Here is a 25,930-nt window from a genome sequence, read left to right on the forward strand (position 1 = left end):
TGTCTAAGTCGGGGAGACAGGACAGCGGGGAAGGCATGTGCTTGGCTTGTGGCCAACCCAGGTTCCCTCCCCGGCGTCCCCTGTGGTTTCCAGAGCACCGCCAGGAGTCATTCCTGAGCCTGGAGTGACCCCCGGGCACTGCTGGGCGGGACCACCCCCACCCCCACGACCCCTGAAAGAGGAGTGTCAGTCATTTGACCACCGAGTGATATTCCTCGTGCCTGGAACGCTCTTCCTTGGTGTATCCCAAACCCGGGTCTTTGCCTTGCAAATGCGTGTGCAGGCGGCCATTGGCTCCTGTGCCCGGGCTGGTTGCTCGGCCCCAGGGCTGAAGGCAGGATGAGTCGGTAGCTGTGCCTCAGCGTCTGGGGGCCGAGAAGTCACAGTGGGGGGCTCCCAGGGGCTCACCTTCACGTCTCCCTTCTAGAGCCTGTGCCCAGTGTGGCCCAACCCCCCCCCCCATGGCCAGGAGACCTGCACTCAGCTCCAGGACACACGCTCGGCCCTGCCCTCTCTGACTCAGTTTCCCCTGCCGTGCCACTTCGGGTGGCTCAGCCTGGCAGAGACCAGGTGCTCGCCCCACTCAGGGATGCTCAGCCCTGCCACTCCCAGGAGAGATGAAACAGATTCGAGCACCCGGGCTAGAAACCTGCATGGTTGGGTGAGAAACGAGAGTTCCCGGAGCATCTCTCTGAAGGACACGCAGGGCGGGCCGGGCTCAGCCCGGGGCAGGTCCCCTGAGCAGACGCCAGGTCGGTTCTGGGAGGAGGGAGGGGTGCAGGGTGCAGGCCCTACCCCTGCTCTCGGCCTGGTCTTCAGGAGAGGCTGAAGGGGTCTGTCTAAAGGAGTCTAGATGGGGGTGGGGGCAAGGGGCAGGGAAGCCCTGAGTACCACCCGCCTGCCCGCAAGCAAGAATTCCATCATGATCTCACTGCCAGATTCTTTCTTTCCTAAGCACCTTCCATGGTGTTTGTTACCTGGTACTAGTGCTGGCTTGGGTTGGAGAGGGAGGGCCCCGATTCTGGATTCTGATTCTTGCCCAGCCTCTGACTACATTCCTAGTCAGGGCCGTTGCTTTCTTTTCTTTCCTTTCCCTTCTGTAAACTGCCTCTCACTGCAGTTTCATTTTAGTTTATTTAGTGGGGGGGGGGATATTTATTTTTTAACTTTTTTTTTTTTGAGCATTACAAAGCCATTCATGGCTGGGTTTCTGTCGCAGGTAGGGGGTGATGGGAGGGAACCTGGGACAGGGTGCTGGGATGTGTACACTGGTAGAAGGATGGGTGTTGGAATATCCCCCTAAATTCTTAGGGAACACAGTCGAGGGGGCAGCAGAATGCCATGGCCCTCGGGAGGGACCAGGAAGAGTCACAGGCCGACGTGCGTCTCCCCGCCTGAGCTTCCCTTCAGCTCGTGCCCCGGGACCCTTGGCGGGACAATCCCCCAGGCAGTGGCCTGAGGGCACTCAGGAGAAGAGCCAGAGCTGGAAGACGAGGAAAACTGAGACCCACTTTCACTGCCGCCTCTGGCTTTCCTGCCCACACCCCCTTCCAGAGAGCCGGGGGTGCTGGGCTGCGGGGACGGGGCTTGCTGGCCTTCCCTGAGTTGATAACCGTGACCCATGTGGAATGGAGCCTGGGAACATGTGTGTGTGCATGTGTGTGTGTGTGCACATATGTGTGTGCACACATATGCTTGTGTGTGTGTGGTGTCCATTTGTGTCCATTTTCCTTGCACATTGTTGAGGCAGCTGTTTTCTATTCAGTTTTCTATTCTTTTCTTCGTGCCTCGCTTTCCCCTGGTGAAACTGTCCCCATGCGTGTGTCGGGACTTTATGATCTTACATAAATCCACCCTACGATGGTGGTGGAGCTGAGTGTCTCTGTGTAAATCTCTATTTACAGTAAATAAAAGCAGGTGTTCTGAACTCTGACCTTAGAAAGATTCCTTTGAAAAGACACTTGGCTGAAGTGGGAAGGTGTCAAACAGCAGCTAATAAGTCTCTGTGAGGAATTTGTTTCTATGCATTTTAAATGAGTTGGTGACATACACAGATAAAACAAGATAAGTAGACTTCTGATGAGACTTCCGAACTCTCACCCAAATGTATCCTATGATAACAGTTGAATACTGTTACCATTCATAGCCCTTTTAATAGCCTTTTATAGTGTCTTCATCATTTTATTTTTTTTTAACGGGCTAAATAACTTTATCCTGTTTTGCAAATGGGATGCTCTCTGTGGAAGGGAAAGGAAGGGCATGCTTGTTCAGTGCTTACACTTGGTTTTGTGAAAACATCCGCCTGAGTTCATGGCGTCACACTGGAAGGCAGAAATACTGCAGGACCATGGGGTCTGAGGTTAGCCCCTTTGGCCACCTCTTGGCCCCCACCCCCTCGGCCCTCGTCCTCCTTGTCTCCTTCCCATAAAGGAGGCAACCTGCTCTGTTCCAGCGCTTACCGCGACTTCATTTCTATGTGTCCCTTTGTTTGATTTTGTGGGGTGTTGAGTAGGCTGGGGGCACACCCGGCACATTCAGGGCTTACTCCTGGCTCTGTGCTCAGGGACCACTCCCAGAGGCTCAGGGGACCATGTGTTTCGGGACTGAGCCCAGGTGGGCTGTGTGCTAGGCGGGCGCCTTAGCCCTTCGCTGGCCCCCCGGCCCTTCTCCCCGCTCCTTGTCTTTACCCCATCGTCCTTCTAGTCTCTCTTCTTCACCTAATCTCCCGACCTTTCCCCCTTCCATTTCTTCTACCCCTTCTTTCCAAACCTTTACTTATGCTTAATTTCTCTCTCTCTCTCCTCCCTCTCTTCTTCCTTTTGTAGCAAATATAGTACCATTTTCCATAAGCACCTACTGGTAGTTATATCCATCATTAATTCTGTGCTAACCATTATACTCAGGGTTTTATTAGATGGACAATTGGATTAAGTGATGCTTGTGATTCTACTGTTGTCTGAACGCCTATGTCTCATACCCTCTAACTTGTATACTGAGTCGTACCCCTCAAGCTGATGTAGCACTGGGATATAGAGCGTCTGGGGAGTGATAGGGTGGGACTAATGCCCTTCTGTCTAACCGAGACCCCTGAGAGGTGCCTCTCCCTTTTCACCAGGTGAAGCCACAATGGAAATGTTCAGGTCACCCTGTTACCGAAGCAGTTAACATGTCTTCATCTTGGCTCCCAGCCCATAGGACGGTGGCGCATGCACCAGTGTGGCGTGTAAGCCACTCAGTGTAGGACGTCACATTTAAGTAGCTAAACAGACTAAGGCAGGTTTAGCAGAAATCAGGATTCATCACAATAACTAACAGTTTTGAAATCAGATGAAAACGAGGACATTAGGAAAAGGAGCCATAATTCAACGGGTAGGGAATTAGTCTTGCACGGGGCCAACCCATGTTCGATCCCCAGCTTCCCATATGGCCCCCTGAGCACTGCCAGGAGTAATTCCTGACTGCAGAGTCAGGAGTGAACCTGAGTATTGCCGGATGTGGTCCCAAAACCAAAATTAAATAAATAAAATCAGGGCATTAGACTAAAACTAATCAATTTGAATTAATAAATATTTAGAAAATTTAGAGATGTTTGTATTACTTAGAGTTTTTAAATTTTTTATTGAATTACCATGGATTAAAGCATACGTGTTCCAACACCAGTTCCATCACTAGTGTCCAGTACCGTCCACCAGTGTCCCCAGTTGCCTTCCGCCACAGCCTGCCCTATGGAGGTCACTATTTTCTTCTTTCCTCTCCCCCTTTCAGGTGCTGTGGGAGTAAGTCACTGTTCCTCCTTCCAGCACCCAGACCAGAGTGACCGCTTCCATCTTCCTTTTTTCCCTGAGCCCTTCTCTGACGCTCCCTCACTCCACCCCAATGGACAGGCTTTCTACTGAGGACAGTTCTTCTGTCACAGCTGGACCTCCCTTTTGGGGTGCTAGGAACTATGGCAACCAAAGCCCCAAAGCCTGAGTTAAGTAATTATGGTGGGTGCCCAGGAATAGATATAGTTCAGAGTTAGTCAAAACCCCCAAACACTAAAAGCATAGCATTAATGTTCTTTCTGTGCTTAAACGAAGAACGTTGCTCAATAGTAAAATATGAGAAGCTACAGGGGAAAGAGAAAGCAACTGACTCACTATAAATACAAAGTCCAGAATCACCAGAGGTTTTGACTTGTAAGTAATCAAAACTCGCTTGGGCAATGTACCAGTGAGAGGTAAAGCACAAAGGAAAGGTTAAAGATAAACTCAGGGGGCAAGGGGGTGTCGTAAGAGCACTGTAAGCTTCTCTTGGGGAGGAAAGGGGCAATGCACTGCTAATCTGAAGACACTTAGGGTTCATAGCCAACCATCAGAAATTGAACTCAGGATGGACACGTGTAAGGCCGAAACCCTGCCCACTGTCCTACCACTCCAGCCTTTGCCCTGTTATTATTAACTGTTTTAATTCAAGTTAACTTTAGTTCTTAAGCCTGTATTGCCGGGGTTTGTGTCATATTGTCAAAATTTAGGAGCCCGAGGGACAGTACAGTGGGCAGGGTACTTGGCTAGCTCGTGGCCAGCCTGGGCTGGGTCCCCAGCACCACATAGGTCCCCAGAGCCTGTCGGGAATGAGCACTGAGTGTTGAGCCAGGAGAAAACCCTAAGCTTGCAGGTGTGGCCCCAAACCTGATACTGTATTCTATGATCAATTCTACTTTCACAGTTTATCCTAAGAAATTTTCACAAATGTATTGAAAAGTAGGTTCGATGCAGCTTAAAAGTAGTTTTAAAGTATTGCAGTCGGGGTCTGGAGCGATTGCCCAGCAGGGAGGTGCTTACTCTGCATGAGGCCAGCCCAGGCTGGGTCCCCCGCACCCCACATAATCCCCACCACTGCCGGGAGTAATCTCTGAGAGCAGAGCCAGGAGTAACCTCTGAGCATCACAAGTTGTAGCTCCAAAACCAAAATAAAAGTAAAGAAATAAAATAATGCAATATGAGCAGAGTACAATAGTATATGACAGCTGCAAATTGACATGCATGGGAGAGTGGATCAAACGTTCACTCTTTGTTAGACTTAAAATTCAATTTTTTTTTACTCAGAAAATTATCAACTGGATTTACTTTTTTATGACACTAGTTATGCTACTTATTTTAAATCCTACATAAACATAACTAACCTGGAATGAAGTTCCTGTGCTTAGAATAAACACCGAGGAGGAAGGAAGACAGGCTGAGAGAGAGTTTATTGTTTTGCACACAGGAGGCTGTGTCAGATCTCTGCCGTGCAGAGCCCAGGTGCCATCAGGTGCCACCCACTAGCTCAGACCCCAAAATATGAAAAAGAAAGAGAATGATAGCATCATTTAGAAAAACACAATTTTGTGTAACAACAAAGCATTAATAATAAAAATTGAAAATGATATGAGAAGTGAAAAAAAGATAAATTACTAGTGTCAAGTGTTTCAAAATTGATGCTAAATATATGTAAATTTGAATTGTTTCATGCTGAAGAGATGGACCCTGAAACAGCATAAAATGAGAAATTGTCTAAAAATGGGAAAGAAAGAGTTTTATTCATTAATATAAAGTATATAAAGTGGCACAACGTAACATTGAACGCATTATAGTTCAGATTGCACAGAAGTAATTTCAGCCCAGGTAAACTTAATTGCTGAGGCATGAATAGCAATAGCTAAGAGTTACAGCTGTAGCCATAGTTAATAGTAATAGTTAAATGTGATTGAAGTAATTACTTATGAATGAATAGTGATACAGAGTAATTACCAATGAAGGAATTAATAATTTATAATTACTCACTAAATATTTGCTGGAATCAATTAAGTCTTGCTCTAAATGTCTTTGCCTACCCTTTCTGTTTAAATGATGAGTAAATCAACCTTTAAAACAACTCAGCAATTGCTGGAGTCACATATAATCCCTTCATATTTTGTCTTCTTACATTCTGTTCCTTTGATTTAGATTCGGAGAGAGATAAAGACATACAGAGATAAATAGATAAAGTTTTAGTTTTCACTTTTGCCCAAGAGTGTGCTGGAGGAAATGCCAGCCACCGTCTGCTGCCTTGGGCGCTTCTTACCTGTGCCCCTCACGGAGACCCCTGGTTCACCATAGCCTCAGTCATCTTCCCACGCGTGCAGAAGGGACGTTTGACCTGTGTGTCCAATTTTTCTGGTGAATTTGATTCATGGCATCTGTTGCTTTCTAGCCGATCTTCTCCCTGTAATGCTTAGCTGAAGCTACAAGTCTTGGTGATCTCCTTTCTCTTGTCACCTCACTCTGGGCTTCCGGAAGCTGCCATCAGCCTATCGCTGATGAGTGTCAGCCACCTAGACTGGGGCAGGGCTCTCTATTCCAATACTCTATGTACTAAATAAATAGCTGGATAGATGGATAGATATGAGAGGGCAAAATTATTTTATATGTAGTATTTAATATAGAAACCAATCATGAGAGGACAATATTCCAGTGATTTATGTCATATCACATTCTATTTAGATCATTTTCTGGTTTTAAATTGTATTAAAACATTTTCACTGTTTCTAAGCAGTTTCTGACAGTAGTGGTGTCCACAATTGCATGTGGACATATGAAGCAACGTATGAAGTATGAAAGTATGAAGGGGAGCTTAATCATCTAGCAGCCTGGTCCAAATCATTATTATTTTTTTTTAATTTATTTATTTTTAATTAGAGAATCACCGTGAGGGTACAGTTACAGATTTATACACTTTTGTGCTTATACTTCCCTCATACAAAGTTTGGAACCCATCCCTTCACCAGTGCCCATTCTCCACCACCCGTAAACCCAGTGTCCCTCCCACCCTCCCCAATCCCATCTCCCCCCCACCCCACCCTGCCACTGTGGCAAGGCATTCCCTTCTGTTCTCTCTCTCTAATTAGCTGTTGTGGTTTGCAATAAAGGTGTTGAGTGGCCGCTGTGCTCAGTCTCTAGGCCTCATTCAGCCCGCAACTCCCTTCCCCCACATGGCCTTCGACTACAATGTAGTTGGTGATCGCTTCTCTGAGTTGACCTTTCCCCGGAACGTGAGGCCAGCCTCGAAGCCATGGAGTCAACCTCCTGGTACTTATTTCTACAGTTCTTGGGTGTTAGTCTCCCACTCTGTTATTCTATATACCATAGATGAGTGCAATCTTTCTATGTCTGTCTCTCTCTTTCTGACTCATTTCACTCAGCATGAAACTTTTCATGCCCATCCACTTGACTACAAAATTCTTGACCTCCTTTTTTCTAACAGCTGCATAGTATTCCATTGTATAGATGTACCAAAGTTTCCTCAACCAGTCATCCGTTCTGGGGCATTCGGGTTTTTTCCAGATTCTGGCTATTGTAAACAGTGCTGCGATGAACATACATGTGCAGATGTTGTTTCGATTGTACTTTTTTGCCTCTCTGGGATATATTCCCAGCAGTGGTATTGCTGGGTCGAATGGGAATTCAATATCTAATTTTTTGAGAGTCGTCCAAATTGTTTTCCAGAAGGGCTGAACCAGTCGGCATTCCCACCAGCAGTGAAGAAGGGTCCCTTTCTCCCCACATCCTCTCCAACAGCGGTTGCTTTTGTTCTTTTGGATGTGTGCTAGTCTCTGTGGTGTGAGGTGGTATCTCATGGTTGTTTTGATCTGCATCTCTCTGATGATTAGAGATGCAGAGCACTTTTTCATGTGCCTTTTGGCCATTCGTATTTCTTCCTTGGTAAAGTTTCTGTTCATTTCTTCGCCCCATTTCTTGATGGGGTTGGATGTTTTCTTCTTGTAGAGTTCAACCAGTGCTTTATATACCATTGATATCAACCCCTTATCTGATGGGTATTGTGTAAATATCCTTTCCCATTCTGTGGATAGTCTTTGTATTCTGGTCACTGTATCTCTTGCGGTGCAGAAGCTTTTTAGTTTAATGTAGTCCCATTTGTTGATCTCTGTTTTTACTAGATTGCTTAGTTCCGTGTCACCTTTGAAGATACCTTTATCTTCAATATCGTGGAGGGTTTCGCCGACCTTGTCTTCAATGTACCTTATGGTTTGTGGTCTAATGTTGAGGTCTTTAATCCATTTTGATCTGACTTTTGTGCATGGTGTCAGGTCAAGGTCTAAACCCATTTTTTTGCATGTGGTTGTCCAGTTGTGCCAGCACCATTTGTTAAAGAGGCTTTCCTTGCTCCACTTCACATCTCTTGCTCCCTTATCAAAGATTAGATGGTCATACATTTGGGGTCAAATCATTATTTTTAAGTAGAAGAAGCTACGATTCCCAGTCTTTGGCTTGCCCAAGTTCAGAAAATGACTAGGAAATCTAGTCACTCCTAGGAAATCCATTTAGAACAAAGGAGTTGGGTTTTGCAGTTGCTCACCAGGACGTAGTTTTCCTATTCTGATAAAACTGTCACAATGACTTACATAATCAGGCCCATTAACTTGGTTTTCTTTCTCCTAAACCCCCTTACTTCTTCTGACTTCCATAACTCTCGTTTGAGCAGCTACACTATCAGTTACAATGTAGAGAAATACTGACTTTTCTTCATCCTGAATCAGGGCCTATTGTCCAAGAGACCACAGAGAAAAGAAATTTCATGTAAAATAAGTTGCATGGTATAGTTCCTCAGAAGCAACTTTCCCTAATTTAATTTTGGCCTGCTCAAGCTCTTATAGCCTAGTTCTCCCTCTCAAGAACCTGGCAAGGTACCGAGAACATCCTGCTTGCATGGCAGAGCCTGGCAAGCTCTTCGTGGTATATTCATATGCCAAATACAGTAACAATGATGGGTCTCATTCCCCTGGCCCTGGAAGAGCCTCCAATGTGGCACCGCTGGGAAGAATGAGTAAAGAGTGGCTGCTAAATCTCAGGGCTAGGACAAATGGAGGACGTTACTGGTGCCCACTCGAGCAAATAAATGATCAACGGGATAACAATGATATAGTGATAGTATTTAAGGTTGAATTAAAGCTCTCTGGTTGTTGCTTTGCTCAACACTACCTATAACTTCTCCCTAACTACATTGAAGCTCCAATTTAACAAATGTATTGAGTGTTACTGTGTTGAGATTTAAAGGGGCCAATAAGCAACACCCTTCTTTGCCCTTCCCAATTATTCTAATTGCAAAAATTGAAGATTCGTAGAGATGAAAGCGTAATGCTGTCCAAACCCAGATTGGCACGTGGCCACGTAGGCTTCCAATCAATCCGTGCTTCTCTGAGCTCCAGTGACCCCATCAGGTGCTGACACGCGGGACAGGGCCGCTCTCTCCACAGGCAGCAGTCTGCAAGCTTTGCCTAGCCGAGCGAGATTTCATCCTCTGACACGCTATTCCAGTAAAAAGCAAAGCGTGTTCACTGATTCCAAGGTCACCTATAGATGAAGGAGTGAGAAGTAGGGAAAAAAAAAAAACAACAGAAGTGAACTGAGTGGAGACCCTTTCTTGCAAATATGGGCCAATAAAATGTAAGGTTTCCTCACAAAAATTATGTGTCACAGATCTCGATACTGTTAATGAGAAAATGTTTGGGAATTAATATATCAAAATATTCTCCTGGGGCCTATTTCCTGTAGAAGATACTTTTAATGCATTCATTGTTTTTATCCCTAATTGCCTTAATTGTAGGAATCACTTCATTAATTTCTCACAATATAAAATTCAGAGAACCATGGCAAGGAACTACATAAGCTCTTCTTGGAAAAAAAAAATCCTAAGGAATTCATGAAAACAAATACATCGTAGTGGAATATATCACACACATCAGAGCTTCAGCACATTTGATTTGTTCTTGTTCTTTAATAACCAGACTTTCCTCTGTGTTACTTCCTTTCCGCCCTTTCTCTTAAGGCACTTGAACAACCAGAAATTACTCGCATGTTCTCTCAGGTTATATATTAGTTTCAATCTGCCCCTATTAAATGCATCTACTCTGCAAGTCAGAAATTTTGCTAGGATTGGCCTGGCACCCGTATTAACTTCCCTCTAGCCATTGAGTCTTGAGTGTGCTAAATTCTTGCCAGTTGAATTCTCTCAAACATTGTGAATTACCACCCATTTTCTCAACTTCTTCATTTAGATTTAATACAAGGAAGAACAACTGTGGGCCAGAAGCCATCTAGTTGATGAGAAGTCAGTATGATTCTACCCAGACTTGATCCTGACTGGGGGAAATTAGATGCTAATGTAGAGATGAACCAAATAAAGGCCAGCAGCTGAGTGGGAGAATAAAGACTTTCCGTGGAAATGAGTATAGCACAGTAAAAGAGAGAAGAGAAGGCTCTGAGAGTGCTTCGAATCTACTGAGAGGGCCTGCAGGAGTGAAACTTAGCATGAAGAGAAGGACGGAGAGTGGAAACAGCCGAGTAAGAGTTCCTCGGAGGTGGAGGAAAATTGTCTGCAGCAAAGTGCGGGTTTGACAAATGGTGTGAACCACGCTCTGAAGTGCGAGTGCTCTGAGTGAAGTTAACTCCACAGATCAAGGCCAGGAGAAGCAGGGGCTCTGAGGAATGGAGAAAATGTTGAGTTCGGGGATTGGGAGGTAGTGCGGGGGTTAGAGTGCTTGGCCTCAGTTAACTCCCAGCAGGCCCCGTCCTGGGAGCACTGCCCGCTGAGCCCTGGAATCCTCCAAGCACCACCGCAATGGCCTTGTGGTTCTGGCCCAAGAAGTAATGCGTCCTTGAACCCCTAGCCTTGAACCAGTAGCCAGTTGGGCCCAGATGGCTTGGCTGGCACTTGTGAGACCCCCCCACCCCTGCTATTATTAAACTATAACTAAACTCGTAATGTGAGTTTGATTATATAGACTAGAAATGTTGGGCAAAAGTCTGAAACAAGCAACATTGGTCATCGTTTGTGTGTCTGTATATTTCAGATGGATTTTCAATCCAAGGTGCTATCACTTAAGATGCAATAGACATAGGTTGAGTTATTTTATTGATGAGGCTTTCTTGTACTTAAGTCTTGAAGATACGGCGTGTATTTTGCATTTGCCTCTTTTAGCACCTCTCAATTTGGATGCATCATATCTCAAGAACCCATTTGCCATATATTGTGGTGTTATTGATGCCGATGATTTATTAACTTACTCTCATTTCTCTTTTGCGTTTGTGTTTTTTTAAATTGTAAAAATATGTAACTTTTAAATTTTGAGACATTTTATCAGAACCTGGCAGTCCAGCAGGCAGGACCCTGCATATGGGCTATTCCTAGAAACATATACAGTCCCCCTGGGCTCACCAGAAGTGCTCCCTGAGCACAGAGCCAGGAGTAAGCCCTGAGTATAGCCAGATGTAGCCCAAAACCCAAAAGATGCAAAATACTTTAACTTTTTCCTCCATATGGTTTTATAATTTTTATAATTTCACAATGTCTTCCCAGAGGCATCATCACAAAAGAAAAGGAGGGAAAAAGCTGAAAACATTTAATAACAAGCCGGAAGCTGATATTTGTGAGTCTAGGGGGAAAAAAACAAACTATGAGTGGGATGCTCACAGAATAAGGTCTGCAGAGGAAGGTGATCATTCCAGCTTTAAAAAATGCTGAATGCAACGTTTTCCGTACTGGCAAATGTCGGTGGAGGGGTCCCCCCTAACTCCCCGACCAAGGTACTTCCCCAATGACGTGGAAAGTCGTGTTCAGGTTGCAGACAGAGAACTCCACAGCAGTCAGGGCAAGAACTTGGTAACGAGGAGATCCAGCCCCTCGGTCTGGCTCTGCATGTGCCCACCTGTGTGACCGGCACAGCCCACACTCAGCTGTGTTGACTCCACAGACAGCTGCCCCTGGCTACTTACCGGCCACCTCTAACCCAGCTAGTCTAAGAAGCAGCAAGGCGGTGGGAGTGAATAGCTAGTACTACTCATTATTGTTACTCCGATGGCTGTGGTGAACTTGGTTTATGAGTGCATTAGGATTCCATGTGCTATTTTTTCTCTTCTTGTTCTTCCTTAGTTTCCATTTTAAAAAAGTAAACTAATACTAACTCATGTGTCTACCTTTTTGATATGTATGAAAAATCGTATGGTCATTGGGATGAAGTTTTGATTTATCTGACCACCACCCTGCTTTTGTGTTCGATAATATATCCTTGGTGAAGCTGGAAATCATCAATGTGGTTTCTTTCAAAATGCCTTTTCATCCCTGAGCTCATCCTAGATCATTTGGGAATTCTGGGGAATTTCCTGCCCATATCTTGCTTTTTTTGAAGCCGATATTTATTATCACTTATTACTGATATTGACGTTCATTACAAGTTCATTTAAATTGTTTTTGACCCACGTAAGTTCTGCCTTAATCTTCACTCAGTACAGGTCTTGAATGATTTTGTGTTAATTACATTACTTTTCAATATACATGCTAGCCTTTTTCTCTTTTAGGGTGTCAGTCTTTTGATATTGTTTCTCTTTCAATCAACTTATCCTCAGATCCATGACTTAAGATCTAAATTTAGGATTGTACTACACTTAAGACATTTTTTCTCCTGGGACCAGACTGAGAGTATAGCAGAGAGGGCATTTGCCTAGTACACAGCCAACCTGGATTGATCTCCAGCATCCCATCTGGGCCCCCAAGCAACGCCAGGAATAATTCCAGACTGCAGACCCAGGAATAAACCCTGAGCAATGGCGTGTGTGACCCAAAAAGCCAAAAAACAACAATAAAAAATATTTCCTAATTCAAGTCTACTGCAAGTCAAAATGTTCTTTGCAGAGTTTAGTTATCAACACAAATGCTGATCTTCCCTAACTCCAGCTGCATTCCTAGCGCACTGCTGTAATCCCTATTGCAAACAGCTCTTGCCAACCATTGTTAACTTTATGAATTAAAACACTTTCCTTTATTGTTTTTCTAAAAATGACTACGATAAATTGTTCTCATGTTTTATTTCTTAAAGATTCATCTCTTTTTTTTTTTCCTTGACTGTATAATTAAACTATAAGATCAAGTGGCATATGTCTTAAAACTATGGGATATTTTTCATTGCAGCCTGTTTTGTTATGCTTAGTTTGATGTGCATAATTGCTTAAGAGAACGCTAGCAGATAATAAATATAAATGTACTACTGGAAATAAATCATGTAGATTAATACACTAATAGAATTTTAGAGGTTGCTAATAATTGTTTTGCTAACCAAGAAAGTCATGTAAATGAATACACATATATTCTTTGAGATGAATAAACAACTTCTGGTTCTCTTAAGCTCCTAGTCAGGTAAGCATTGGGTTTCACTTTAAGGTTAAGCTGCGCTGGTTTTGTAAGACTTTGTCTTTTTAATTTTTTCCATGTTTTATTCTTTTGAGGGTCTCTTCAATGTCACGTACTTACAGGTGTTTCACATGCAAAATGCAGAAGTATACATCTCTCCATGAGAATGTTTGAATTTTTGTGTCCAGACACAATAAAAAACATGTTTGATTAATGACATTGGAGCTGAAAAATTAGGAAGTAGCTTTCTCACAAGGACAGCTTGTTGTGGAGGCAGGTTCTGTGACTGTCCACCGTGCGCTATGTACACGTATGATTTTTAATGTTTATGTCATTAGAGTTTGAGTAAGAATGCTGCATTAGTGACAGAATTTATGGCATCTCCAACACCCAAGTTCCCACGTTTCTCCCTCTGTCACCTCTTGTCCCCCTCGTCTTTCCCACCCCACCTGCCAGGGTCTGCTCCTCAGTCCTGAAGATTACACGGTTCTCATCACTCCACAAGTGAGTCGGATCATCTTAACTTGATCTATTTTATGTACTTTCTCAACATACATCAATATATATCTCAAGACTATAACTGCCCAAATTAATATCACTGCTATCAAAACGAATTCATGTCTACGAATGTCAACTATGGATTTTAATAACATTTTAATATTAGTTCATTAATTATAACAAGTATAGCATGCAGGATACTGATAACAGGGCAAGCTATGAAAAAGTTGGGGGAAAAGCAAATTATCTGTACTTTCAACTCAGTTTTTCTATAAGCCAAAATCTTCTCTAAAAACCAAAGCATATGGGGATGGAGAGATAGTCCAGCAACAACAGCGCTTGCATTGCATGTGGCTAACCCAGGTTCCATCCCCAGCACCCCATGTAGTCCCAGGAACTCCTCCAGGAGTAACCCCTGAGTTCAGAGCCAGGAGAAACCCCTAAGCACTGCGGGGTGTGCCCCCCAAACAAAACAAAACACAGTCGAAGCATGTTAGATTTTTAAAAACTTTTTGCTGTGTGGGGTCCAAAGCTGGCCAGTGCTCAGGAGCTCCTTCCATCTGGGTTCACTGCGACTGAGTTCCATCTGCAACCCCCCAATTTTTTTTTCATTTTTTAAAATTTTGTTTTATTGAATCACCATGAAAAAAATACAAAGCTTTCAGGTTTAAGTCTCAGTCATACAATGATTGAACCCCCATCCCTTCACCAGTGCACATGTTCCACCACCAAGAACCCCAATATACCCCCCCTCCCACCCGGCCCCCACCTAAGTAGCTAATGATCTTCCCTTTATTCTCTCTATACTTTGAATACATTCAATATTTCAATAGAGAACTCTCTATTATTGTCTAAAATTTTCCCCCAACAATCAGGCCTGCTGAAAAGGCATCATTTAATAATTTCTTTTCATTGCTGAGAGTAAAGACTCTATGAGCCCGCGTGGCCGCGCGGTTTTGGATTTCTGATGTTAGTTCAGTTCACAGTCTAGATGCATGTCTGTAAGAAGCCGCTCTGGGTGCCAAAATGGGTTAGAAGACCTCTGGGATCATAGTCTCTAGGAGCAGAAGGTCCGTTTTTCGCGCAGCAGCTCTGGATCTTATCTGGGAGGAGGGCGTGCTGGTAACGCCCCCCCCACCCCATGATCCTCTGCGAGCCACATCACTGCAAACTCATACCTCTGGGTTGGGGGTCTTAGGAGGTGGCTCTCGCCACGAGGATGTTGCCGCCGCCGCCATTTTCTGAGCAGAAAAACAGGGTGGAGAGGGGAAATCCCTCCCGGGCGGCACGGGGTTGTAGCACAGCTCACAGTCTAGATGCATTTCTGTAAGAAACGGCTCTGGCTGTATGTTGGTAAGTGACTAAAATAACTTGCAGAAGTGAGGGAAATTTGAGGGAAAACAGGCGACAGGGAAGGCTGCCCACGGAAGGGGCGTGGAAGGTGTGTGTAGTTGGAATTCCTGGAGCTGAGGTTGGTGGGTGACTGTTGCTCTTCTTGAGAAAAAAAATGAATTAAATTGCAGCCTTTATTATTAAGAAGTGTGTTGTGTTATTAAGTATTCAGAGGGAAACAAAAGGAAGGTAAAATCCTTTTAAAAATGGTCAAAGCAGAGGCTTTGGAAACTTTTGTTATTTCTGCTTCTGAAGCTGTATGGTTCATATCGAAGAGAGGCAGGAGTGGTGGTGAAATTCTCAGAATCCAGTGCAGCCCTGGGAGTTCAGAGTTCACAGCTGCGACCGGCACTGAGTGAACACAGCACGTTAGCTCAAGATTATTCCTCCCATGCTGGGGGGAAAGGCAGCTCAGATTGAGAAGGGACCACCAAGTAAAGGGTGCTTGGAGGGCCCGCTCGGGAGGGGAGATGCGGGCTGAAAGTAGACTATAGAGCAAATAAATGGACATGATGGCCGCTCACTCCCTATACTGCAAACCACAACACCCAAAAGGAGAGAGAGCAAAAGGTTATGCCCTGCCACAGAGGTGGGGTGGGGAGAGGGGGCGCGGGGTGGGGGTGGTGGGAGGGATACTGGGATCATTGGTGGTAGAGGATGGGCACTGGTGGAGGGATGGGTACTCGACCATTGTATGACTGAAACGTAAGCATGAAAGTCTGTAACTGCACCTCACAGTGATACATTTAAAAATAAAAAAATTAAAAATATTTAAAAAAAAGATTATTTTTCAATGACTCACTTGGGAATAATAGAAGAACTAGCTAAATGCTCTGCCAGACTAGTAATAGACCAGAAGCTTACATTTGCACTTGAGGTGTGAGACCTCAACTCTCTCTCAAGCCTTACTCCCCTTCCCTAGCTGACCATGTTGAGTTAAAGTCAAAAACAAGAATTACCAATTGCTAAATGTAGACTGTGGAAGGAGAGAATTTAAAAATAATAATTACATAAAAATAAAAGCCAGTTATGGAAATTGTTTGGATTTTAAATTTAAAAATTGCTCTGAAAATCTAAATCTGAAAATGTAGATCAGAAAATCCTCTCTGGGTTGATGAGACTCTCTGAATGAGCACTTGCTCTTGGATTTCAGCAGGTCATTTCTCCCCAGCATCCATCTGTAGCTCTGATTCCCTGCTTCCCGTACTAATGGAAAAGAAGCAGAGGTGGTGCATGATGACCCGAAACTAAAAGCCTTGTGTTTTAGTTGAGATGTGCTCAGAGTAAGGGAGCACAGAGAGAATCCTGAGTTGCTGCTAATGAGATGTGTTAAGACTTCTAGTCTAGAAGCCGATGACTCACCATCAATGAGGGTTTCTTTCTTGTTTGTTTTTCCATTTTGCAGGAAAAAGTCCAGCATTTACAGAAGGCTTTTGCTTCAAGAGTAGATAAATCCACTCAGACTGAAGTTCTAGGCTATGATGTAAGTAGCTATATAAAACCATTTTTATCTTCTTTATTGGTATTCAGACCTTCACAACGTATTTACTTCTGCTGCTGCTGTGTCCATGCATTGATTTAATGGGATTTAGTGGTGTACCATTCATCTTTTGCTCTTAAATAATTCCCAAATACCTCCTGGAACTGAAAAAGATAATTACAGGCACTCCCTAGCATACCAATGTCTTATTAGCTTCTTTTTTTTTCAAAGCCAACATCTCTAATATAGTCTTTTTGAACTAGTAAATTATAATACTAGGACAATTTATTTTTAAGAAGGTACTAATTGATTTATTAACAGTTTAATAAAGTTATTATGTTTGCGATCACCCACTGGCCAACCAAGCATATCGTTTTCACATCCTGGCACTTAAAAGGAAATACAACATTGCAGGGAAATTTATAAAATCAGGTTAGCTCTTTGGCTTTTCTTCAGAGCAGGCTGCAGAAAGTAATTCAATTGAAAGCATTTTTTTTTTGAGTGTGGACTGTCCACCTATGATTGTAAAATACGCTTTAATCCAGAATTGCTTCTTACAACACTGTGATTTAGAATAACTTTGGTTCAGGTTATCCTACATGCAGCTGAGAAATTTTCATTTTGCCTGTTAGTGACCTTAACTTCCTTTTATAAAAAAAAAAATAATAATAATGGAATTGAACTCCGAGACTTAGCATGCAATGCAGAGCACTTGCCTTGCACGCGGCTACCCTAGTTTTGAACCCAGCACCCAGTATGGTCTCCACGCCTCCTGGGGTCTCCCTCAGTGCAGAGCCCCTAGCAAAGCCAGATGTGGCCCCCAAACAAATAAATATGCTTTAAAATAAAGTCAAATCTGAAATAAAGGAATTATCTTTGTTATCTTGTACGTACCATTATGAGAACTCATCCTTCTTAAATGTTTTAAAAGATTCATTGATATTTTCTTAGCACTTTATGACAAAAGCAAGTAGATCACTTTAATTTGTTTTATGAAGATATATAATAAAATGTTACTCTCTATGCCCTTATTCTATCAATTGACATGAATGTGGTTGTGATTTTTGTGTTATATTGCAAAATATATCAATATACTTAATATAAAACGGTTCCGTTAGGAAAATAAGTTTTAAGTTCTAGCTCAAAATGTTCAAAATATTTATATTCATTATTTTAAAAAGCACCAAAACTCTTCTTTTCTTTTGAATTTTTTGTTCCATTTGTTTTAATATACACTTGATTCTTGAAACATAAGCATTCTAAGTATCAATAGTGTGACTAACTGGGCATAGCTATACTAGTAAGTATTGGCACATTTTTTTAAAGAAGAACAATTCTCGGGAGGGAGATCTTTTAAAGAAACAGATTTGAACTAAATCAGCATTTAAATGTGAACTTTGCAACTCTTTAGAATAAACAATATCATTGTATATACTTTAGTCCCATGATTGACATGTTTTTTAAATGCTTTCAATATGTCTATAAAGTCTCTCAAACTTTCACATTCAACAGAAATCATTTATTCTTTCACTTATAAAATTTTGCCCACATTTTCTCTAGAAATACATTTTTACACATTTAATTTTTTGTGACTCTATCTTACTCTTCGTCTCTTTATAAGTTACAGTGTTATTGGGAAAAGCCATTTTTTATAGAAATCTTGCACATTGTGGAGATTGGGGGAGGGGCGTGCCTGCTGTGTTTGGGGGTCTTCCGGTGCTTCTTGGGAAACGTGAGTGCAGGGATAGAATCTGGGTGCCCACATGTAAAGCACATACTCCAGTTGATACGTCATCCCCTGGCGCCTTTTATGAACGATTCTTATCCTTTCTTAGTGAAGCTCTCAGCATTAGCCAAAAACTGTAATCTGCCATAGAGGCAGGGGTTGGGGTGGGGGTGGGGGTGGCGGGAGGGATACTGGGGACCTTGGTGGTGGACAATGGGCACTGGTGGAGGATGGGTGCTAGATCATTGTATGACTGAAACTCACACATGAAAGCATTGTAACTATCTCACAGTGATTCAATTAAAAATAATTGTAGTCTGTTACTTATGATGCATCATGTTTTAATAACATGGACATCAGATTCTGATGTCCATGTTATTATTTCAAACTCCATTTCTGCAGTTTGAAAGAAAGGGATGTTGCTATAACATTTTGCTTAAGATAGAAGATGGAGTTCCCAGAAGATGTCCATTCTAATGAGAATGATTAAAAGAAATTTGCAGAACTCCACTGCAGGGAATAAGCTCCAAAGACATGTACAATAAACTGCTTCTCTCCTGTGACATCTGTGTCAGGAGACCTGAGACTAATGTGAGCCTGTAATGTGTTCTGATTTCTAATGCACAGGGCAGAAATTACTTAAAAATAAACTCACAGTGTCTCAGCAAGAGTCTATAAACAACACAATAGTTCTTGCGATGAGGGAGATTGTTAAATAAGTGATGAATTGTCGAAATAATCAATGCCAAGTTAACCTCTCTCTCACCTACCTGTCTGCACAGGCTTAGTTTATTGAAAGACCAGAGATGCATTTGTTAGGTGTCACTTGTGTTATTAAAGTAAGATGGAAGATAAATAGACAGTGTTGTAGCCAGGATGCTGATGACGAGGGTATGTTGAGACGGGGACGGTTCCCGGTATTACATCAATGATATGGATGCCTTAATATCACAAATATGCTGTCTTTTAATATTTTGTAACTTAAACTATGGGAAACAGCAGTTTGGTTGGAATAGTTGAGGGGGAATTACAAAATGCTGCATGCTGTTCATAGTTTTTTATTTTCTTAAAAACCTTTCCTTTGATCTTCTACGGGAGATTGTCTTTTTAAATTGGGCTTATTCGCTGTAATATATTTTCTTCTTTCAATTTGTGCCCAAAGTTGACCCAGCACAGTCACTGGGCTATATTTAGAGATAAATCACATTTTCTCAAAGTTTCTTTCTTGCAGTAACATAATTTTTACACTTATGTTTCATAAAGTGTGTGTATTCGTCAAATGTTCAAATGCAGCGTCATTCTGTACCCATTTTGAGAAGTTTTAAAGTTATCATGCATTTCTTCTAGTCTTACACGACTATCATTGTTCAGCTACATGGCATGACTGGCTTTCACTTGGCGATTTTAAACCCGACTGTAACATTTGTATTTCCCAGTCTCATACGAATGAAGCATAAATCAGCTTGGAAGAAAATACTGCATGTTTTTCAAATGTTGACATTTTCCTCATAGTGAAATTTACTTGAGAAATGTTGTTTTTCTGTATATGTCAAGAAAAAAATAATAATATTTTCCTATTTTGTGTTTGGGGGAACCTCAAGCTGCAGTGCTCAGACCTTCCTTTCTCCTGGCTCCGTGCTCAGGGGTCCTACCTGAGGTGCTCAGGCGACCACCTGTGGGGCCAGGGCTTGAAGTGGCCTTGGCTGCATGCAGGCAAGCACCTTACCTGAACTCTCTGGGCCTGCTTTTATTTTTTAATTTTTATTCTTTTTTGCTTTTTTTGGGGGGGTCACACCCAGAAACGCACAGGGGTCACTCCTGGCTCGTGCACTCAGGAATCACCTCTGGTGGTACTCAGGGGACCATACCGGATGCTGGGATTTGAACCCGGGTCAGCCTCGTGCAAGGCAAACGCCCTACCCGCTGTGCTATCACTCCAGCCCCTCTGGGACTACTTTTAGATTACAGATAAAGATTTTGAAAAAACTTGTGTAATGACATAATGATATTTTTCTTCTCAGTCTGTTCAACTTAGACTTAACTTTGAATAGGTTCTTCTGGCAGAGTGATACACAGGTATTCTAACAAAATCAAGAACAGATCATTGTGTAAGAAACAAGAACAAGTTTTTTAGTAATTGCTTTATCAGCTATTTAAGCAGGAGAACATTTCTATGCTAATGTGGCAGCCTATAGATTTAACCAAATTCTAAAACCTAAGTAACTGGATCACTTAGCTTCATCCGCTGCTGTGATTAGTTTGTTCAAGTTTTTTTTTTTCAATAATTTTTCTTAGATTCTAAACATGTGTCAGGGTGCACCAAAATTAGTAGGTACATAGATATTTACCTAAGGTATCTATGTTCTTTAAAGTAAAAATCGTTGTTAAGACTAAATGATATATTTCAGATTTTCTTCTGAACTAAAAATAATTATTGCACTGAGATTGCTTTCAGGCACTAACGTGAATTAAAAACACAAGAGACCTGATCATCAGTTCTAGGTGCTTAGCAGCACTTGATGAAGGAGTCACAACTTATCCCAGGTGTCATTTTAGAAGCATCATTTTAAAAATCCTAACACGGGTCGAAGATAGTCCAGAGGGGAAGGTGTTGGCTTTGAAGAGGAAACACTTGGGTTTGATACCGGACCCCGTATATGGCTCATGAACACCACCAGAAGTGACCCCTGAGCACAGAGTCCTCTAGGTGTGGCCCAGCCCTCAGCCCCACTCCAAAACAGTAGCCACCAGGAATGCACACATGTATCCCGTGATTAAGTGCTTCTACCATCCTGGAAGCTGGAAGCCAGGTCTTGTTCTGAGTACTCAGACTGTAACCTTGAACTGGGTCAACAGTTCTTCCTGATGGATCTGGATGTCGTGACAACAATCAGTGTAATCAGTACACACCTGAGAAGACGCTAAGCGAAAGACTTAAACGATCAAACTTAGAAGAACAACAAGTAGCACGGGGAAAGGCCAATGTGAAGGGGTAGGATGATGAGCGTTTGCCGTGAATCTGAAGGTGTCTGAGGTGGACCTGCAAGGCATGGATGTGGAAATCTTACTTCGTCAGGAGTCCCTTGGTGACCTGCTCCTTGAGAAGCCCTGAAATACTGCATTTGCCGTCAGAAACAACCCATTGCTTTGACTGTGCTCCCGCCCTCAGCAGCCACGGTGGGTGTCACTGAGCAGAGAATGAGTTGAGTACTGTTACCCCTAGGGTCAGACCCCGGGGTCCAGTCTCATGCGTGGGGAGCTCCGAGGGTCAGCTGAGCCCCCCACAGATGTGGTCACTTAGCAGAGCACTCGGTGCTGGGAACATCTTCCCTCCTACTTACTCAGCGTCGAAACACAGAAGATAGAAATCTGTCCAAGTCACCTGCTATTGTCCTGGGTTCCTTCACACAGAAACAAGTTCCAGCGTTGCTCCATCGCTGGCTCTTGCCTTGAGACACACGTACACTGTTAAGGACCGGGAGTGATTTTAGGATGTTATATTTCTAGTATATAGGGATAAACACGTAGCATGTTAGTACCATAAATAGCCATAGTAAGCTAAAGGGGGAAACAGTTCTTGAAGTGTTTGGACCAAAGAAGAGAAATTTTCAGAACATTGTATTCCAGAAAGCTTCCTGAAAGAAAGTCGTATATATAATATTAACTTCTTCTTTAAAGGAAGAATACCAGGAAATTACACTCTTATGGAGTTGCTACACCACTAAGATGGTAATTAGAATTTTAAATGTACAAAGCTGAATTACCATGGAGAAAATTTATTTCAAAAGTGAAATTTACAATCCTGAGTACTTAGAGTGAAAATTTCTTACATGTCAGAATTACTTTAGATTTGTCACTTTTTTTATGAGCTTTATCTTTTAACTGGATTTACAGATTTGGATTTAATCCATCAATTTAGGGGAAAATCCATTTAGTACTTTAATATAGAGTAATTTTCAGAAAAATATATATACAGGTTAAGTGTTTTCTTTTGTTGGAAAAAGTAACTTAAAAATGAATTTCTTTTTCCATTTTAAGCCTGGAAATAGGAGTTGCAGAAATTTGAATAGCGTTCGCAATTTTTTGTTTGTTTTTGAGGGATTGGGACCATACCTGACAATACTCAGGGTTTACTCCTGGCTCTGTGGTTACAAATTACTCCTGGCAGTACTTAACGGGCTATATACAGAACCAGAATTCAAATTAGGGCTGGTCAATATAAGGCCAGTGCTTTACCTCCCATACTCTCTCTCTGGTCCCTGCTTTCAAAGTTTTTAGTTATAGAAAATGCTTAATTTTGTTCTAGAAGTGTTACTTAGAAGTCTTTTAAACATTGCTACAAAAACTAAATGTCAAAAAACAAATTTCATACTATTGCATTCATTGCAATAAATTAATGTACAATGTACACTGAGCATATCTATATGCATGTATTTTAGCATTACATATAAAGAATGTCATTGTATTTCAATGATAATCAGTTTCTACTTTGTCATTATCATTCAATCATGTGAACATTTTAAAGATTTTTAAAAATGTTCCCCCTTCTTCCCCCATTAATGAACACTGTTTTATGGCACAATCCCTTCTTAGAGAAAATTTTGGCAACAGAATTATTGTCAGTTTTATTCTCCACTCAAGAATACTACGTTTATGGGGCTTGTGTGATAGCAGAGTGTGTAGGGCATTTGCCTTGCATGTGGCCAGCGCGGATTCAATTCCCAGCATCCCATATGGTCCATTGAGCACCGCCAGGGGTGATTCCTGAATGCATAAGGCAGGATTAACCCCTGTGCAACGCCAGGTGTGACTCAAAAAGCAAAAAAAAAAAAAAAAAGAATACTATGTCTACCATTCGATGATGAACAAGCAACATTCATCTAGAGTACATAGTGTTGGTGTACAATTTTCCTTCATGGTGTAAGTTGTGACAGCAAAGGATGGAGGCAGCACAGAAGTCCTCCTGAGAGAGGGATGGGTGACATGACGGCACATCCGTGAGACAGGACTCCTAGCCTGCCCCCCACTGGGCCCTCGGACTCGGCTCAAGAGTGTTAGGAAATAAAAAAATGAGTAAGACGTTATGCTGTTCTGTCTGCTTCATTTTTGTAATGTTTGTGTGCATACAGCTATCAGAAAAATATGTGATCAAAATGCTTACCAATTATAAGGGAAGCAAAAGAAATGTAGGTTAGTGTACAAGAGATGATGAGTTGAAAGTCCTTTGCATATTATATTGTATCACATATTGTATTTCATATAATTTTTGGATAAATAGGAAGCTAAAGTTAAGTCTCTTTGAAGTAGTTGAGGTTACCATCCATTAAGTTGGTATCAGAACCACAGATTAAAATATATATGTTTGAAACATGACTCAAGGGCCGTTTCTATGGTTATGCATCTTTGCTTGGCTACAGAATAAAGTTAAATTAGATTTTAAAAGTTATAGTTGACCAGTAACATTTATTACAGAAATTAAGGTAATTTATGTGTAATTAGCAAATAAATGTTGCTAGTACCCAGGATAATTCAGTATGAATAAAAATAACTGTAATAATAAAAATTTACATTGAAGGAAAACATCTGTAAATAATATTCAAATAGAAGCTACCAATATATCTTGATATATTGAAACTGATTTACTAGATTAAAAATACTTTATATTTTCTCCACATTTAAGGAATCTATGACAATAGGCAGAAATAACTAGAAATATCTAACCTGAAGCCATCTGACTAACCTAATATCTAACCAAACTCTAACCGAACATCTAACTGGAAACTTTCAGTTTACTATAGTAGACACAGAATGGGTGTCGGGTGGTAAAATATGACCAAGTCAATATTTGAAGATAACTGAAACAAAACCCTTAAAAAAGAAATTGCATTGAAACTTGGAGGAGTATCTTCACTAGAGAGAACTCAGGGGCAGATTGACATATGCAATGTGTGTAGACGATAAACACACGTAGCTGAATTATGGAAGGAGGGGAGAGAAAAAGGGAGAAGTGCCAAAGGAACCTTAAGGAATCTGAATAACTAACCTAAGCCACACTACACAAGTGTTAGTGATTCCAAGTGCCTCTGTTCTCTTTCAGGCTTTTAAGTTTTCCCCTATACCACTATTTGAGATATTTTTGAGGTTAGTGTTTAGATAAAATGAAATGTATTGACATGAAGAATAAGAAGGTACTAGCTGGACAAAATAGCAAATATGGGGACTTTAAAAAAGTGCTGTCCAGTCTAAGTTATTTTAATAAATAAAAAACTTAACTCTGGTAAAAAATAAATAAGAATTTAATATTAAAAAGTTGATGTCTGATTGGTAAAATGACATTTTACTTCCTTATTTCTGTTAATATTGTGTTCTCAACAATATTTTCTTTGAATTTTCCATAAAGGTGTGCCTTTATAGTAATAAAATAGTAATCCCAGTGGAAAAAATGTATTGTTTTGGGGTTAGAAAATTGTATTTTTGAAAGGGGAAACTTTACAATACTCCTATAATGAATACAGAATTATGCTCATGTAATACATTTTATTACATCCAGTTACAAGTTTTTTATAAAATAAGATTTTTGAGGAAACATTTTCTTTGAAGTATAATTACTAAATTAATATTAACATTAGAGATATTACTTTACATTATTTATTGAATGTAGTTTGTCTTAAAACTCCAGAAGATTCCTCCATTCAGTAAATTATTTTCTTAATTTACAATATCTCCCACAGGGGTTGAGCACAAAATAAAATTCCTATCTTTCAGATTACTGTTGTTATAAAGTTGTGATGAGGAACCATTCATTCTCATTAGTTGAACTTTAGTATTTTCTTGCAGATGGGTTTTTTTTGTCTTCTCTATGTGGAAAGTGCTAGAATATTATAAACTTTTATGGCTAAAGAAACTAATATCATAAATTTTAGTGGCATTTGTGTCTCTGAATATATTCAACCCATATTTCCCTTTATTTTACCAGTATTTTTCCATTTAACACAATACTATTATTAGTGTAATAATATAACACACCACTATTAGTAATAACACACTACTATTAGTAATATAACACATTACTATATTAGTGTAATAATATAACACACTACTATTAGTAATAACACACTACTATTAGTAATATAACACATTACTCTTATTAGTGTGATAATATAACACACTACTATTAGTAATAACACACTACTAGTAGTAATATAACACATTACTATTATTAGTGTGACAATATAACACACTACTATTAGTAATAACACACTACTATTAGTAATATAACACATTACTATTATTAGTGTGATAATGTAACACACTATTACTAGTAATATAACACATTACTATTATTAGTGTGGTAATATAACACACTACTATTTCTTGCCTCAGTTGTTTAATTGTGGTTTGTTTCTGGGCTGGGGCACACCCAGAGCTGCCCTGGCCGTGCTCAGGGCACTATACGAGGTGTTAGTGAAAGAACGGGGGAACACCACTAATCCCTGCACTGTCTCCGTGCTGCTGTTTTCAATTTCCTGTGGAGTATTTCTCTTTAGAACCAAGTCTTCCCGATTTGCCCACCCACACTGGGAGTGGACTAACTACTTCAGTAGTTGTCAGACCCCTGCAACCAGCCTCTT

At 41.4% G+C, this 25,930-nt stretch overlaps 1 protein-coding gene across 2 annotated transcripts in view; it reads left to right on the forward strand.

Moving 5' to 3' along the window:
• The window catches only part of CCSER1 (coiled-coil serine rich protein 1), a 912,102-nt gene that overhangs the window by 460,376 nt on the left and 425,796 nt on the right, over positions 1-25,930 (forward strand). For both annotated transcript variants that reach the window (XM_055140485.1, XM_055140484.1), the window contains exon 10: positions 16,499-16,576. In XM_055140485.1, the coding sequence (XP_054996460.1) occupies positions 16,499-16,576 (78 nt within the window). The remainder of the gene's footprint in view (positions 1-16,498; positions 16,577-25,930) is intronic.

This window comes from Sorex araneus, chromosome 5 (genome assembly GCF_027595985.1).
Source record: "Sorex araneus isolate mSorAra2 chromosome 5, mSorAra2.pri, whole genome shotgun sequence".
NCBI lineage: Eukaryota > Metazoa > Chordata > Mammalia > Eulipotyphla > Soricidae > Sorex > Sorex araneus.